Source organism: Cavia porcellus, unplaced genomic scaffold, assembly GCF_034190915.1.
Source record: "Cavia porcellus strain 051 isolate PalLab524CR breed Dunkin Hartley unplaced genomic scaffold, mCavPor4.1 scaffold_33, whole genome shotgun sequence".
NCBI lineage: Eukaryota > Metazoa > Chordata > Mammalia > Rodentia > Caviidae > Cavia > Cavia porcellus.
In genome coordinates, this window is record NW_026947516.1 from 17,039,989 (window position 1) to 17,055,566 (window position 15,578).

A 15,578-nucleotide genomic window follows, 5' to 3' on the forward strand; every position below is an offset into this window, starting at 1 on the left:
TAACTGCTGTTTGTACACTCCCCTCATAAGATTCAGGGGCTTCCCTTCTATTTCTAGCTTACTAGGTTGTTGACTATTTTTTTAAATGTAAATGGATGGTGAATTCTCAATGCTTTTTCTTCATGAAATGCAATATTTATATATGTTTTCTCTTTTTAAACTCTTTTTGTGTGATACTGGGATTGAACTCATTATATTTTAAAAACATATATATGTGCACAATTTATGTATGGTGTATATTTTTAAATTTAAATACATAATATAAATAATATATGTAAATATGTGATATAGACATAGCATATGTAAATTAATATATTTAGGCCAAGGTCTCACTAAATTGGTAAATTGCCCAAGCTGAACTCAAACTTGCAATCGTCCTGGCTCAGCCTCCCAGAGCGCTGAGATTATAGGCATGCACCACCACACTCAGCTTCCTTTAAACTCAAAATGTTAGTAAATTGTGTGCAACGGTTTTTTTTTTAACATTAAACCAAACTTGCTCTTTTCAGATATTACAAACTTGGTCATGAAATATTATTGTTTATATACATTGGTGTATTTGGCTGGATAATATTTTATTTGTAACTCTTGCAAAAATATTTATGAATGTGATATAATTACCCTTTCATTTTTGTCATCACCCAGTCCTCGCAGTAGAGCAATTTCAACTTCATCAAGTGATTTGAGGACCACTTCTTTCCAGTTTCATTCCCTGGAGAATTTCTTATTATTGGAATTTTTCTGAACCTTAAATAGTTAGCAAAATTTGTCTGTAAAATCATCTGGACCTGTTGTCTTTGAGAAAAACTTTTAAAATACGGATTCAATTATTTGTACTGCAATGAAACTATTTAGATTTTCCATTTCTTTTTTATTTCTCAATACTTTTACACTTCACGAGTTTCTCTAACTTCTTATCAGCCCACCTAATTGATTTTTTAAAAGTACTTTATTTCAGGATATCAACTCTTTCATATTGCTAGAAATAAAAATATAAATTTCTTTATTTTTCTCTGGCTTTATTTTTGTTTCCACTTTCTGTGAAAAAATATACATGCAAATATATACATTATATGTGTGCATATATATGTGTGTGTGCATATATATATATATATATATATGCATCAAAATCTAAATTCAGTAGGCTACTTCAAGTTCTTTAGCCTAGCAAAGTTCCAGCATCTTCACTTTAAAATTTGGAATATGATCCACACAAAGTGGGGTTACTTTTTAACTTATTACTGGTTAGTCTGTCACTCAGTCCAATATTCAGCTGAAAGTCAATTCAAATTGTGTCGAAGCCTCTCAAAAATACCAAAAGGATTTAATTTAAAGAGATGTTTAAAATTCTCCTTAACTTCCTTTCTACATATTTGTCTCCAAAATTTCCATCTTCTCTCACTCTAAGTTTTCAAGTCTCTTTAAATTATCTGGACACAGTCTCTTCTTCTCTTCCTCTCTCACACTCTAGATTTACTCTTTTCTTTTTTTTTTCCTTTATCAGTAAGATGGAACCTACCCCCTTTCCAGGATCAACTATGCGGATCATGGATCTAGTCAATCTTGTCCTATCACTTATTATTCCATTTCAACTCAATGAAACCCTAGGAAAAGAACTGGGGTTGGTAAGAAGAGAGGTTCAGAATTTTCATATAACATTGTAACTTTTTTCTTCTTACAGATAATACATATTTCAAAAGATTGTAAAGATTGAAAAGAAATAATGTGGTATCTGTGGTACTGCACTGATCCTATAAATCTCTGAACCATCTTTTCCTCAGTGCAAAACAAAAGATTTGGAGCTCTAAAACGTATTTCCAGTTCTATACTGTGGTTCTTTGATATTAAAATGTGGGAAAGAAATATTATTTCTTGATATCAATGTTCATATGAACCAATATGAAATATGCTCTGTTGTCAAATAAACTGTGAAAAGAAGAGGTTCTCTGTTCTCACCAACCACCCCCAGAACAGTAATAATTTACTGGTACTGAGAAATGGAGATGCTGTAAGGAAAATCTAAAAATGTGAAAGAGGCTATGGAATTGGGTAATGGGTAGGAGCCAGAAGAGTTTTGAGGTTCATTCTAGAAAAAAACTTACACTGCCATTGAATGGACAGTTAAAAGCAACTCTGGGGAGAGCCCAGAAAGAAAAGCGAAGACCTTTATATAGGTACTATCTAAACTGTTCAGAGAATATCTAAGTAATTCTAAACAGTAAAGTTCATTCCAACGAAGGCTCAGAAAGAAATGGAGCATATATTATGGAAACTGGAAGAAAGTATCCTTGTTATAAAGTGGCAAGGAACTTGGTCGAATTATGTTCAAATCTTCATGTTTGTGAAAAGTTAAACTTGTGAGTAATGAAACAATATTTAGCTAAAGCTAGATCTAAGCAGGGTTGAAAGTATAATCTGGTTTCTCTTGATTGCATATAGTAAAATGCAAGAAGAGAGAAATGATTTAAAGGCAGAATTGTTGATGAAAAGGGAAGCAAAACTTTAAAAGATGTAGAAAATTTCCAGGCTACTTATGTTGCAAAAAATGAGAAAGCACGTTTGAGAAAAAGTAATGATGGTGTAGCCAAATGACCACTTGATAAGGAGCCACCTAAATAGAAACCAGGGCCTACTGTCTAAAACAATGGAAAATGACCACACTCATTACCAATGTTCTTTACTCTGTTCAAGCTACATAACTCTCTGTGGTCTCTTTTGTAAGGGAATGAATCCCATTTATGAACATTCAACCACCACTATGTACCTACCTCCCAAAGGCCTTATCACTAGAAAGGTTAGGATCTCAATATATGAATTTGGGGAAGGAACACACACAAATCAGTACCATGTGTCATGCTACTTGCACATTCCATCCCTGTGGTCACCAATTCACAGCATATGGGTGCACACGGAAAAAATTGCAAGACGGGGAAGAGACTACAGGTGCCAACAGGCTGGCGGAGGCAAGAGTCACAGGGATGAGCTGTTTAACTGACTGGAATGTAGGAGACGTGTAAGAGACACCTTTCCTAAAGTAAGCAAAAATATCTTGTATTTGACTGTTGTACTAAAGGGTTACTTACAAGGAAAAGTCATCACCAAAGCTCCTAATCTTCTCTAACCATTTAGCACAGATTCAACAATATGTTCCAGAAACATGGGTCATCTAAGTTCAGATTTATACTGAGAACTCTGATTTCCTAAAATGATTTAACTAAGTCTCCAACTCAATCACATCTTTCTTCCTGTGCATATAAAACTGATCTTTTGGGCTGGGGATTTAGCTCAGCGGCATAAGTGCCTGCCTTGCAAGCAGGCAGTCATGAGTTCGATCCCTGGTACCGATAAAAAGGAAAAAGACAACAAACAACAAAAAAACTGATCTTTTATTTTTTTTCCCTTCACCTCAAACACCTCCAAATCCTTTAGCTGCCAAATGAGTATCAGGTTCCAAGCTGCTTCTTTTGATCTCTTGAGAAGGTTAATTCAACTTGTGGCTACCACTGCTCAGGCCAGTGGCACTGCCATTGTAAAGCTTCACAAGCCTGGTCTATTTTTTTAAATCAGGAATAACTGGAAGTACCTAAGAGGAATGGCAGTTCCTTGGGGACAGGACTCACACTGTTTTTTTCATGATGCTCCATTGACTCTAGCCTAATCCTATATATAAAAGGTGTCCCACAAACATCCTGAGAGGTACTGGTGTTAGATTCCCTAGGCTCTCTTTAGCTAGATGAGAGCTTATGATTATATATGGCTACAAGGAGAAGTTATAGGATGGGACTTTTAGGAAATTCCTTCTAAAAGAAAAATAGTACCTAATGTGTATCTTTTTGCCTTTCTCCTGTTCTTCCTTTCTGTGTCAGAGGACACATGGCTGCTATTGCTTCAACAGCTGTCTTTGACCTAAGGTGATGTACTAGAATTGTAGGAAGAATTGTGATTTAAGATGGCATGAACGTGGGTCTCTGATAAGAGTGGAGCCTTCAGACCCTACACACTGCCTATTTTAAGGCTTTACAGAAGAGAAACAAAAGTACTTATGTTATCCCTTGGTTTGGGAGGTTGCTTTCTGTTACACGCAGTCAAACTTAATCCTACCTGACATAAAGGCAATAATACCTGTGGAAGCAGCCTATATCAAGACAATATGGCAGCAGAAAAGAGTCATTTCAAGGTAGATTCCACCAGCTCAGACTACCTCTTAGGCTTACTTTGCCTCTAAATTGGGCCCCGAGAGTAAAAATGAGAAGGTTGCATGAATCACCAGCACATATCCTAACTAAGAGAGATACAGCTTTGAACTGTCTTGACCTGTGACTCTAGACCAGTGATGGGGAACCTGTCAGAGCTTGCAAATGTTGCAAATAGCACGCTGTGGCATGCATGCCATAGGTGTGCACCACTGCCTAAACCATCTGCCTTGATGCAATATCCAGTGATCTTGATACTCGAAAACACTGTCTACAGGGCCTACATCAATGAAGACCAAGATTAGCGGGGCTATTTGATGACATAAGGAATTACTTTAATTTCTAAGTATTAATACAATTGTACTTACACATATATTTTTAAATTTTCTTACGTTTTAGAGACAGACGGATAGTTATAAATGAAATGATGGCTGGGATGCTCTTCAAAATACTGAAATGGGACAAATGGAAGAGGATATAGATGAAACAAAAGTCCCCAAGAACTGATCATTGCGAATGCCAGGAACATGGAAATTCATTATATTACTTTCTCTATTTTTCTTTATTTGAAAGTTATTTAAATAAAAGACAAATAAGAGTAGCCAAAAGTGAATTCCACTCCACTGAGGAGTGTCTAGTGGAAGGAGGAATGGGGTGGTTACATGTGTAAGTAAGTAGTGGTTTCTGCTCTTGTGGGAAGCCCAGAGGAACCACGCACTAACACTGTGGTACTTGACCATTCAGACTTCCGTCTGGCTAGCCCAGCCTATGTACAACTGTATTGAAAGATGAGAATCACTTCCAGTCTCTCTTTATTACTGTGGATCATACAAAGTTTCAGTGTGAGCAGTAGAAATTCCTCTTCCATCTCCACATTTGCAATGTTGGAGAAAATATCATTTGTCACTGCTAATACTAAGCACTGTTGTAAATTCTATGCAACAGAGCTTGCAAATGGCTTTGGAGTTCAAAGTTTAGGGAGTATTTTTTCAGAGACATAAACCTTGGTGCAGAGTTTCAAAAGTAACTTCTTTGACATTGGACAAATTCACGGGAAAGCCTTGCCTCCTACATTAAATAAAAAAACCAGGACACAAAATTGTTCACTCTAAACAATCTTCATGATGTAAAATATACGACAATATGGAAACAAAAGCAAATACTCTCTGTCTTCTGCCAAGCTGATGAGCTGAGTATTTAGTCCTATCCATTCAGTTTTCCTTAGGGTAGAAGTAGACCTGAGACACAGGAGACCTGAATAGAATATGATCATTTTTAAATTCTAGGTTTTCAGACAAGGATTCTTACCTAGGACCATGGAACAAAATTCAAGGATGTTATAAACCTGGGTCATAAAAAATTTTTTTATCTTGCTGGGCATGGTGGCTCATGTCCATAATCCCAGCACTCAAGAGGTCTGAGGCAGGAGGATCGCCATGCATTTGAGGCCAGCATGGGCTACATGGTGAGTTCAAGGTCAGCCTGAACTATGCAGCGAGACCCTGTCTCAAAAAAAGGATACATTTTTATTTTATTATCCTCTAAATAAGTTTTTCTGAATCCTTTATTGTGGTAAAATATGTACAAATTAAAACTTAGCATTTTAATCATTTAAAGCTTGGAGGCATTAACAGCACTTGAGGGACCTAAACAGGTATTTATGAGTAATCAGGAAGTAAATCTTGGAAAGAGACATGGCAAAGGCACAACCAAAGAAGTCTGATGGGGCTAAAGGAGAGTTGGGTTGGTGGTTTGCCCCTGCCTCCTAAGCCAGTCAACGTCATGCTCAGGGAAAGAATCCAGGCACAGAAAAATGAAGCCTGCATGATCTTGTTTATATGTGGAATGTAAACAAGTAGATACAGGAAAAATAGTGAGCACTAGTGGCTGGAAATGGGCACAGTTTCAGTTAGACGTCAGGAATAAGATTGAGAGATCCACTGCACAACATGGTGACCTTAGTTCATGCCAATGTATTCTATAGTTCAAAATTATTGACTGTAGACAAATATTCTCACAATGGTAAAAAATTATTATGTGATATAATGCATGTGTAAATTAATTTGCTTTATTCATTTTATAGTACATACATAAACTAAAATATCATGTTGTGCGCCATAAATCCATACACTCTTTTCAATTAAAAAAATAGCTTTAAAAAATTGAATTCACCAACAAGGTAGGGCAAGATTCATTGAGAACTAGGAGGTTTTTTTAATGCTATGAATACTTCTCAAATACACCTTTTATTTTAAAAAATGGAGAAAGTAACTCTTGGGTAATGAATACTATAAAGCTTAGTTCTAGCAACAAAGTAATATGAAAATATCTGATTAGAATTTAAGACAGCTGACAAGTCCCTTATTTTTCAAACTTGAATCTATTTGCCTAATGTATTTTTTCTGTTATTAAAAACACTGAAATCTGATATGACACTGAGGACTCTATTCATTGACCATGACCACTGTTTGCTACTTTTCTGTGCCTATAAAAATTTTCCCCATGCATCTCAAGTTCTACTCAAATGAAAAGATTGCCTACTCTTAATAAAAACTACCTAATCCACAGTCATATATTCTCTGAGTCCTCATCAATACCTGTCCCTCACAAGGTATCTTCTGAGGTGCATCTCACCAGTTTCTCTGTGAAATCCCATCCATGACATGTGACTTGGCCAGGAATGGAGACCTGACTCCTGCCAACCTGTTATGGTTTATGTCTAGATATCCCCCCCAAGAGTCTCATGTGCCCAGGTGCTTTTGGAAGGTGCTTGAATCATGGAAGCATATATCAGACATACTGTTGGGAAACTGGATCTCGTGAAAAGAGGTGGATCACTGGGGACATGGCCTAGAAGGTTGTATCTCCCTCCCTAGCTCCTCCTCTCATGGTCTGCTTCCTAGTCACCATGACTAGAGCAGTTTTTCTTCACCATGCCTCACTGCCCTTACCTTGGAGCCAGGCAATCCTGGACTCAAAACATGAGCCAAAATAAATCCCTCCTTTAAACTGTGAGTGTCAGCTATTTTTGTCACAGTGACAAGAAAGTAACTCAAGCACAAGCCAACAAGATTTTCTCTTAGGAATTTGGAACTGAAATGTGGTATCACTCTCTGGCGATTTGAAGACTGGACATATAAACTGGGGGATTGTTGGGTGCACATGCTTGGTGTAGTATATGCTGAGGCAGACAGTAAGTCAGCCCAGAGCAGGGCATGGGTGTTCAATGAGCAACAGAGATACCTCCAGGAGCTCAATTCCACCTGCTGCCCAGAGTCTGTATTCACATTCTAGAAATCTCCTTTGGACCAGGACTAGTCTGCATGGGGCCCCAAGCATAGAGCTTAGAGTCTGCCCCTATGGAAATCCAGAGGGCAACTCATGATCATCATGGCCCTCTCTTCCCAAATTATCCTCAATATCCCACCAATCACTTCCAAAAGCAAGAAAGAAGTGCCTGCCCCCACCAGCATACCTCAGGCCTGCCGATGCTTCTGCGAACCCGTGCTCCTACCCCTTCTGACTGCTCCCGGCTGAGCACAGAGAGAGTAACCTTCTTGGAGGAGCCCATGTCAAGGTCTACAAAGAGAATCTTCCAATGCTGAGCTGTAGAAGATAAAGAGCAATTGGAGGAATAACAAAACAGAAGTCAAAGGGAAGAGCTATCCAAAGACTACAAAATAAAGGATATTAGAGTTAGACTTGCTCAACATAGTTACAGGTTTAATTACTGGGCGTTTATTATGGATAGGGCCTGGATTAAATGCTTAAAACAACAATGATGGTGAACAGGTATACTCATACTTCCCTGAGCCTAGTACTCCACTAATTATTTGCAATTACCTCACATAATCTTACAGGCATGTTGAACAAAAGTTAGCAGTAGCAGTTCTTTGGGGCACTTACTAAGTACCTCTAATGAAGGCTTCATCTGCTTTACCTCATTGGACCCCGGATAGTCCCACACATTCCCAGTGCCACCTCATAAGGCAAGGTGATAGACTAGAGGGAGGCTTTGTGTGACAACATAGGAAACAGAGAGGAAAACCACAAAATTTGTGACTGTCACCAGAACGTGCTGAAGATCTTGGCATTGAAAGAGATCTTCAAGACTCATCTATCCCCTAAGTTCAGAGCCAACACTTTAAGCAAAAAACTTCTGAGTTTTCTCATGAAGTCTTCTGAAGTGAGGCAATGCATGGGTGTGCTGTTTAAATTCTGACCAGTGGCCTATCACAGAACAGATATAATGGATCGCTTTCCACATCAAGTGTTTGCAGACAGTAACCCCAACTCCCCAGATCTTTCCTGCAAGTAAAATATAAACAATGCCTTCAAAGACCTCTACTGAAACCAGAAGTGCTTTGCAAGAGGTAGGTCAAACATCCTGGGATTGCATCCCAGCTTCAGCACGAATCAACTGCCCTTTGACTTGGGACTCTGTGTGTCTCAGTTTCCCACATGTTATTGGGAGTACAAAGTGCCTAGCTCAAAGAGGTGCAGTTAGTGCTATGAGAATATTAGTTGCTGTTATTCAGAGGGGATCCACCTAACAATGATACTCCGCAGTCAGCCAAGGCCTATGCTAAAATGCATCTTTTCAAAATGTAGAATAATCAATTAAGATTTATTGGGTAATGGAACACGGGGCATAGAATTATGTAGTTCAGGTCTGTCACCATCCACACACAAGCAACTAGGAAGTTTTTAACCCCCAGCTAGACTATTCTGGGTCCTTCCAGACTCCCATAATTCAATTCTAAGCATGTGAACAACTGCTCTGGTATTTACCAGATGTCAGTGCGCTGCAGAAGTAAAAGCCGCCTACCATTTCCACCAAATCTCGGCAGGATTTAAGCATCCCTTGCCATCTCCTTTAGGATTCTGCAGAGGGCTGAGGGAAGGCAGGAACTTGCAAACTGATCGCCAGCATCCCCTACCCAGCCCACCCCGAAGGGGATCCCGGGAACTCACGCTGCAGTGGCAGCAGCCTAGAAGGGGGCGGCGATGGCACCCGGGGCCTCCGCAGCGGCGTGGTCGCTGGGACTAGGCTCTGAGTGTGGGAAGGGCGGGGAATGGAGGGCGCCTCACCGTGACTCAGCGCTTCTCTGCGCGAGGTCTCAGGGAAGCAGGAACCACTGAAGTCACTGGATCTTGGGAGAGGGGAAGACGAGTGCTGGATAGAGGCAACACCGTATTTACCTTGGGCACCCCGATCCTCTTCCCTAGCTTCACGCGCCTCTCCCTTGACCAGCTCTGCTGCCTTTTGGACTGGCGCTCCTCCTCTGCTACCTAGAGGAAATGCGCTCTCGAGCCACTAGGGGGCGCACGGGGCCCCGAGAAGGGTGTAGGGGACCAGGCAGGTTCTCTGATTAGAACTGGTTCCCTAGTTCAGCTTTGCCAGAAACCAGTCTAACTGGAGTCTACTTGTTGCTCATCTCGTTGAGCTGATCTGCACGGATTCCAATGCTTTCTGCACCCCCTGCAAGCATCATTTGACGTGACCTTAGGCAGGTAGTTCGGCTTCTCTAGGCCTCTAATTCCTCCTGGGTGAAACGCGGATGGAGAGGATAATAAAGCAGAATCAGCCTCGTGGCGCAGCAATGAGTTAGATTCACCTGCCGTGTCCTAGGCACTACACAGTTGTCTGCCACATAAATAAGTCTTCCCGCTGTCATGGGGTTGGGGGTGAGAATGAGGCAAGAGACAAGACGTTTCTGTTTCTGCCAAGAGAGAACACGTACATACTGTAGTAGGGAGACAGTTGGCCAAGAGCTTAGCTGTTACCTGGACCTCGTGGCACATGCTTCTAATCGCAGCACTTTAGGAGGCTATAGCTGGAGGATCACAATTTCAAGTCCCACCTGGGCAATTTAGGAAAACCTTATCTCAAAAAAGCAAATGCCTGGGAACGTAGGTAGTTCAGTGTGAAGGCCCTGGGTTCCATACCCAGTACCAAAATTAAACAAACGAGCTTGATCAGTGGTGGGATACAGCAAACAAATTGGAAACTTGTCCCTGAAAGATAAAACCTTTTGCAATGAGGGGACCTGGTTTATTGCTGGGCCTATGAATCAGAGGTGAAGACAAGGCTGTGCCTGGTGTTCTGTAAACACCAGAAGGTGCCTACTTTTGAGACAGGAAAAAAAATCAGTGTCTCTAAAACAAGATGGGAAAACTATATCTTTAAGGACCAAAAAGTAAATGTTTTTGACTTTGCAGGCTGCAGAGATTTTCTGTGGGGCCTGCTCCAGTTTACCTTTGGAGCAAGGAAGCAGACATAAATTAATGGATGTGATTATATTTCAATGAATCTTTAATCATGGATACTGAGACCTGAATTCATAGGAGGCATATAGTTTTGAATTTATATAATTTCTTTTGTCACAAAAATGTTATTCTTTCAGTGTTTTTATTTCAATCACTTGAAACTGTAATAACCATTCTTAGCACTCAGACTATCCAAAAAAGGTAATGGTTATATGTCCTTTTGATTTTGCCTCAGTTTGTAAGCTCCTGCTCTAAAAAGAAAAATAAATTAGTAGAAGAACAAAGACTTTTCCCTACATATATCTAGGGCTCATACTTCCCATCTGACTTAGGTGACTCAAGAGTAAATAAGAAAATATATGTCAATGTTAGAAGTGCCATGGAATAATATTGCTGCATATCACAATACAATTACTTGCACAACTGTCTCCAAGTAAAATAGAAATATGAACACTGTCCAGCACCTTCAGTCCTTATAAAATGATTCTGCATTTCCTACCAGAAAAGTAAACAATCAATTGCCTGAGTCTGAAATACAAGCTCTCCTCTCTCTGGCTCTTTCACCTTGAAACCCTGTGGATCCTAATTCCTAAGATCTCGGAATACACCCAGTCATTCCCACTTTGTCCATCTTTTCCAATAGCTACCCTACTCTTCCTACCTTCAAGCTTGCCACTGGCCTATCCAGTCTCCAAGTTGCAGGCAAATGCAGTAACAATTGTCTAAAATCCTTAATGGCTTCTTACTACTATCCATAGAAAGTTCTGTGATATCTTTGAAATGGCTTCACCCTTAATAGCTTGCTTAACATACACACCCACACATGCCTGCATGTGCACATGCCCCATCCTTTCCCACCATGCAGAGCTTCTTTAAGACTCTGAACTGTGCCTGTTCCTTGTGGTTGATTTGCTGTGCCTTTGCCTTGCCTGGAATTTTCTTTCCTTCTCTAGAATCTGGTTTTACCCTATTCATCATGCAGCTCTTAGCTTCTGGTTCTCTCTCTCTCTCTCTCTCTCTCTCTCACTCTCTCTCTCTTTCTCATTCCTATCAATACCTGTCCCCCTAAGTCTACAGGAACCACTTCACCTCACAATCTCCATAGCTAAACATTGTTTCCCAGAGCCATTGTTTATCATCTTCTGGAAGATTCCATTTTCCTATGATGGCCCAAATAGTATCTCCCATCTCACAAGCTCTTGTTCTGAAATGTGACCTTGAAATTTCATCAAAAGTAGACTTTGCTTCTTTTTCTCTTGAGTCTAGGAAGAGCTTGTGCATGCTTCGTGATGTGGTGGAAGTGACACAATGCCATTTCCCAGTGTGGCTCTGAAGTGCCCTGGCAGCTTCCACTTCTTGTTTTGTGGAAATCAGCTGAGCTGTAAGAAGAGCAATGACACTGAGTGAGTTCACCTTTTTGGAAGGACCTCATGCCATGTGAAGGAGAAGCCCTAGAAGATACATCATAAGGAAAAAGAGAGGCCAACAGCACTGGGACACATGACACAACCCATGCGTATGGATCAGACAAGACACTCAGCCTTATCCTTGCCAACTCTCTGACCCACAAAACTGTTTGCTAACAAAAGCATAAAGTTCTCAGTTTCTGGGTATCTTGTTTTGTTACACTTTTATGTGAGAGAAGCAAAGAAGTACATTTTCAAAGCTCTCCAGGCTAATGATAAACTTAAAAATATCCTTTCAGAAGCTGGATATGTCCTTTTAAATTATTACCTAGAAAACTGGTCTTCAAGCAAGATAAACAATTGTTAAACTAGACTTTAGAAATTAAATATTGCAACCTATTGGTCACTGTGGTAACCTCTGAAGGACAGATATCTTGAAAGGCTCCTTGTTACAAGTAGCATTTGCAAGGACAACCTTCAGTACAATAAAACAAGAAAGAATGGCCTACCTGATAATTTTGCCACATCTTTATTTGCAGTATTCTTGGAGAGATACTTCAATTCTGACACCTTTCAGAGCATCCTCTAGGATTCAAAATCTCCTCCACTCCTCAGACATCACCGAAATGAGAGCTTCACCTCCTTTTGTCTTTCAGAAGTTGGTCACTGGTAGAAGCTAAGTTCAAGGGTATGCATGGCCAGGGCACAGCCCCAGAATTCCTTTTGCAGGTATCCTTAAGAATAAAGAAGTAAAAATCTGAAAAGCTAGATGGTTTAAAATGAATTAAAATAAAAGTGGAAGGGGGAAGAAATTTTAAGATTGGAAGACAGGGCATGTAGTGTTTCTCTGTCACAGGGCCCATTTGTGAGAAGGGAAATGGGACACTGTACATGGAGCTTTGAGCCTTTTTCAGCCCATCATTGGAAATGAGGTTGGAGAAGTAGAGTAGGCAGCTGTGTATAAGACCACAGGCCACCCTTGGAATTCTGAGAAACATAAAACTTCAGCATATGGCAATGAGCACAGCATTCCCTAAATGATTTCAAACAATTCCATTATAATCTTTAAAGACACCCACATGAACAACATATTACACTTTTTTCTTTTTTTGCCAATATTTTATTTTCTTCATCTATAGAGCTTACTGAATTTCTTTCTAAAGATATAAGTAAGTGGACATCTTAAACAGCTCATCATTTTCATTTTTTCTTCTTCTTTAAAATGTCAACTCAAAAGTTCTTTCTTGCAGATTTTCATAATGTGCCTCTTGTGGTACTGTAGCTGCTATTCATTAAATGACAGATATCTCAGAATCACTCCATATTAGGTTCTCAGACTCACTGAACCTAGGAAAGCAGTTGGCTCCAAATCTAGGCCAGATTCTTTTGTAAACACTAATTTATGAAGGTCATTAACGTATTGGGTGGTTGAAGACATCCAAATATACCCAGTAAAGTGGGGTTCATGTGATTCCCATTTCCATCCGGGTGAGAGCAATCAGGACAGACTTGGTCTATTCTATCCACCAAGGTTCTGACCCCGAAGCCACACGTGACTAACCATTGCATAAAACCTCTCACTGTTCTCTGTCTTTCCTATGTATTTTTGGCTGCATCCCAGAAATGCACAGCTTATGACCCTCCCTTTAGAGACACAGAACTTTCCTAGAATTTGTCACAAGCAAACCACTTTGAGCCCTGAAAGGCTGATTCATCTCTTAATCTAGGGAAGTAGAGAAGTTTAGGTGAATGATTCCCCTGACACTTACCTCGGTTACCCTGATAACCTTTCTCGGTTTTCAACTGTTGTGAAGTTGTGTCTTCTGGTCAAAGGAAGGCTGCTTTTGGAATCACACATATTGGCATCAAAATAAAAACTAATTTGAAGTAAGTTCTAGATCACATTATGCCTGCTGAGGTGCTTATAGATGGCATGTATCTGTACCTTTTTTGAATGCGTGGACAATGACAATAATAGCAACAAGAAGGTGGATGGCCAGGTGGATGGCATATGTCTGTAATCCCAGCACTCAGGAGCCTGAATCAGAAGGATTGCTGGGAGTTCAAGGCCAACCTGGACTACATAGTGAGTTCAAGCCTGCACTGATAGTAAGACCCTGTCTCAACCAAAGAAGGAGGAGAAGGAGAAGGAGAAGGAAGAGAAAGAGAAAGAGAAAGAGAAAGAGAAAGAGAAAGAGAAAGAGAAAGAGAAAGAGAAAGAGAAAGAGAAAGAGAAAGAGGAAGGAGAGCAGGAGGAGGAGGAGGAAGGATGGACAATGAATAGATATATGAAAAAATCATTGTAGTAAAGGTAATTGTAGATTCTAGATGGTGCTGTATGGGTGCTTTAACTTCTTTTAACTCTTCTAGATATTGAAATTTTTTCATCATAAAATTTTGAGGAAAAATAATTAAAACAAAATGAGAATGGGAAGGATCCCATAAAGCTATCTCACTTTTGTCTACTTTCTTTGCCTCCAACTCTGGCACCTGTACAAATAAAATTCAATGAATGCCTGTAGAACTAAACTGTTGAACTAAATCCTAAGCTACTAGGTCATTGGCACAACTGGCGAGATTCTTCTAGAGCATGAGTTAGCAAATTTATTCCATGAAAGTGATAACACATGTCTGAGACCTTGCAGCAGACAGTCTCTGTCATACTCTGCTTCTGGAGAATGAAAGTAGCCAGACATGATATATTTAAAAACCATAGCTACATTCCAACAAGTTTTATTTATAGGAATAAAGTACTTACAGGTTTCCAACTCCAATAGGACCCCAAAGCCTGTCCTTCCACTAAAAACTGAAAGTAAAATTGATTAAATGCCAATACATGTTTTAAAGATTTTTTATAGGTGTCAAGAAAGGCCACACCACAACATAATTAAACAACATGCCTTAGCACTTCTACCTTCTGACATAGGCATCTCCTTGCATAAGGAATAAGGCTGTTTGTTTCACTATTGAACCCTCTGAGTCTAATAAACAAGCATCCTTAGAAGAGATGGACTTTAATTCTTGATTCCAGTAAGTAGAATGATTTGCATCAGATCTCAACTTCAAGCAAATTGTTGTACCACCAAAAGCAATAAGTGTAGGAAATGATGGTGTTGCACCCCCAGTGAAGAGATACTCAAGGGAAAATCTAAAGCCCCTGCAGGCTTACTTTCTAGTAAGGAGAGAGACACATAAAAATAATAGATATATAAATGAAGCTTTGTGTTATATGGTGATAGGTACTACAGAAAAGAGATAAAGTTGAGAAGAATAAGGGAGGCTGGGCCTACTTGGGAGTGAGATGGTAGTATGAAACAGAGTGGTCTGGGTGAGGCACATTAGCAAGAAGTTATTTGAAATAGAAACTAGAGTAAATGAGCTAGGTAGATTTCTGTGACAGTTAATGAAGCAGAAAGTACTGCCTGTGCAAAGGCCCCAAGGCAGATGATTCTCAGAATATTGAAGGAGTAACAAGTAGGTCATTTTTAAGAGTGCTAAAATAAAGTAAAATATTGCAATCATAAGATGATATTAGGAGACCAAAACAGGGAGGACTATTGGAGTATTTATACAGAAGTAGTAAAACTTGACTTACATTAAAGAAACCCCTGTGACTTCCCAGTGGAGAATAGACTGAAGGAGGTAGGAATTAGATAAGGGAGAACAGTCATGAAACAAGTGCAATATTCCAGTTAAGGGATGATAGAAA

The 15,578-nt window shown here is 39.7% G+C and overlaps 1 protein-coding gene across 6 annotated transcripts in view; it reads right to left on the reverse strand.

The window, feature by feature from the left end:
• Positions 1–9,516, reverse strand: part of Pir (pirin) — a 114,229-nt gene extending 104,713 nt beyond the window's left edge. For 2 of the 6 annotated variants that reach the window (XM_063242983.1, XM_063242984.1), the window contains exons 1-2: positions 9,396–9,516; positions 7,669–7,799 (exon numbers count right to left, since the gene is read on the reverse strand). In XM_063242983.1, coding sequence (XP_063099053.1) covers positions 7,669–7,764 — 96 coding nt within the window. In that variant the 5' untranslated portion in view covers positions 7,765–7,799; positions 9,396–9,516. Of the gene's footprint in view, positions 1–7,668; positions 7,800–9,021; positions 9,043–9,167; positions 9,188–9,284 lie in introns of those variants that run through there. The other 4 variants (XM_003463032.5, XM_013144868.3, XM_013144869.3 and 1 more) reach the window with 4 other exon arrangements.
• Positions 9,517–15,578: the final 6,062 nt, after the last annotated feature.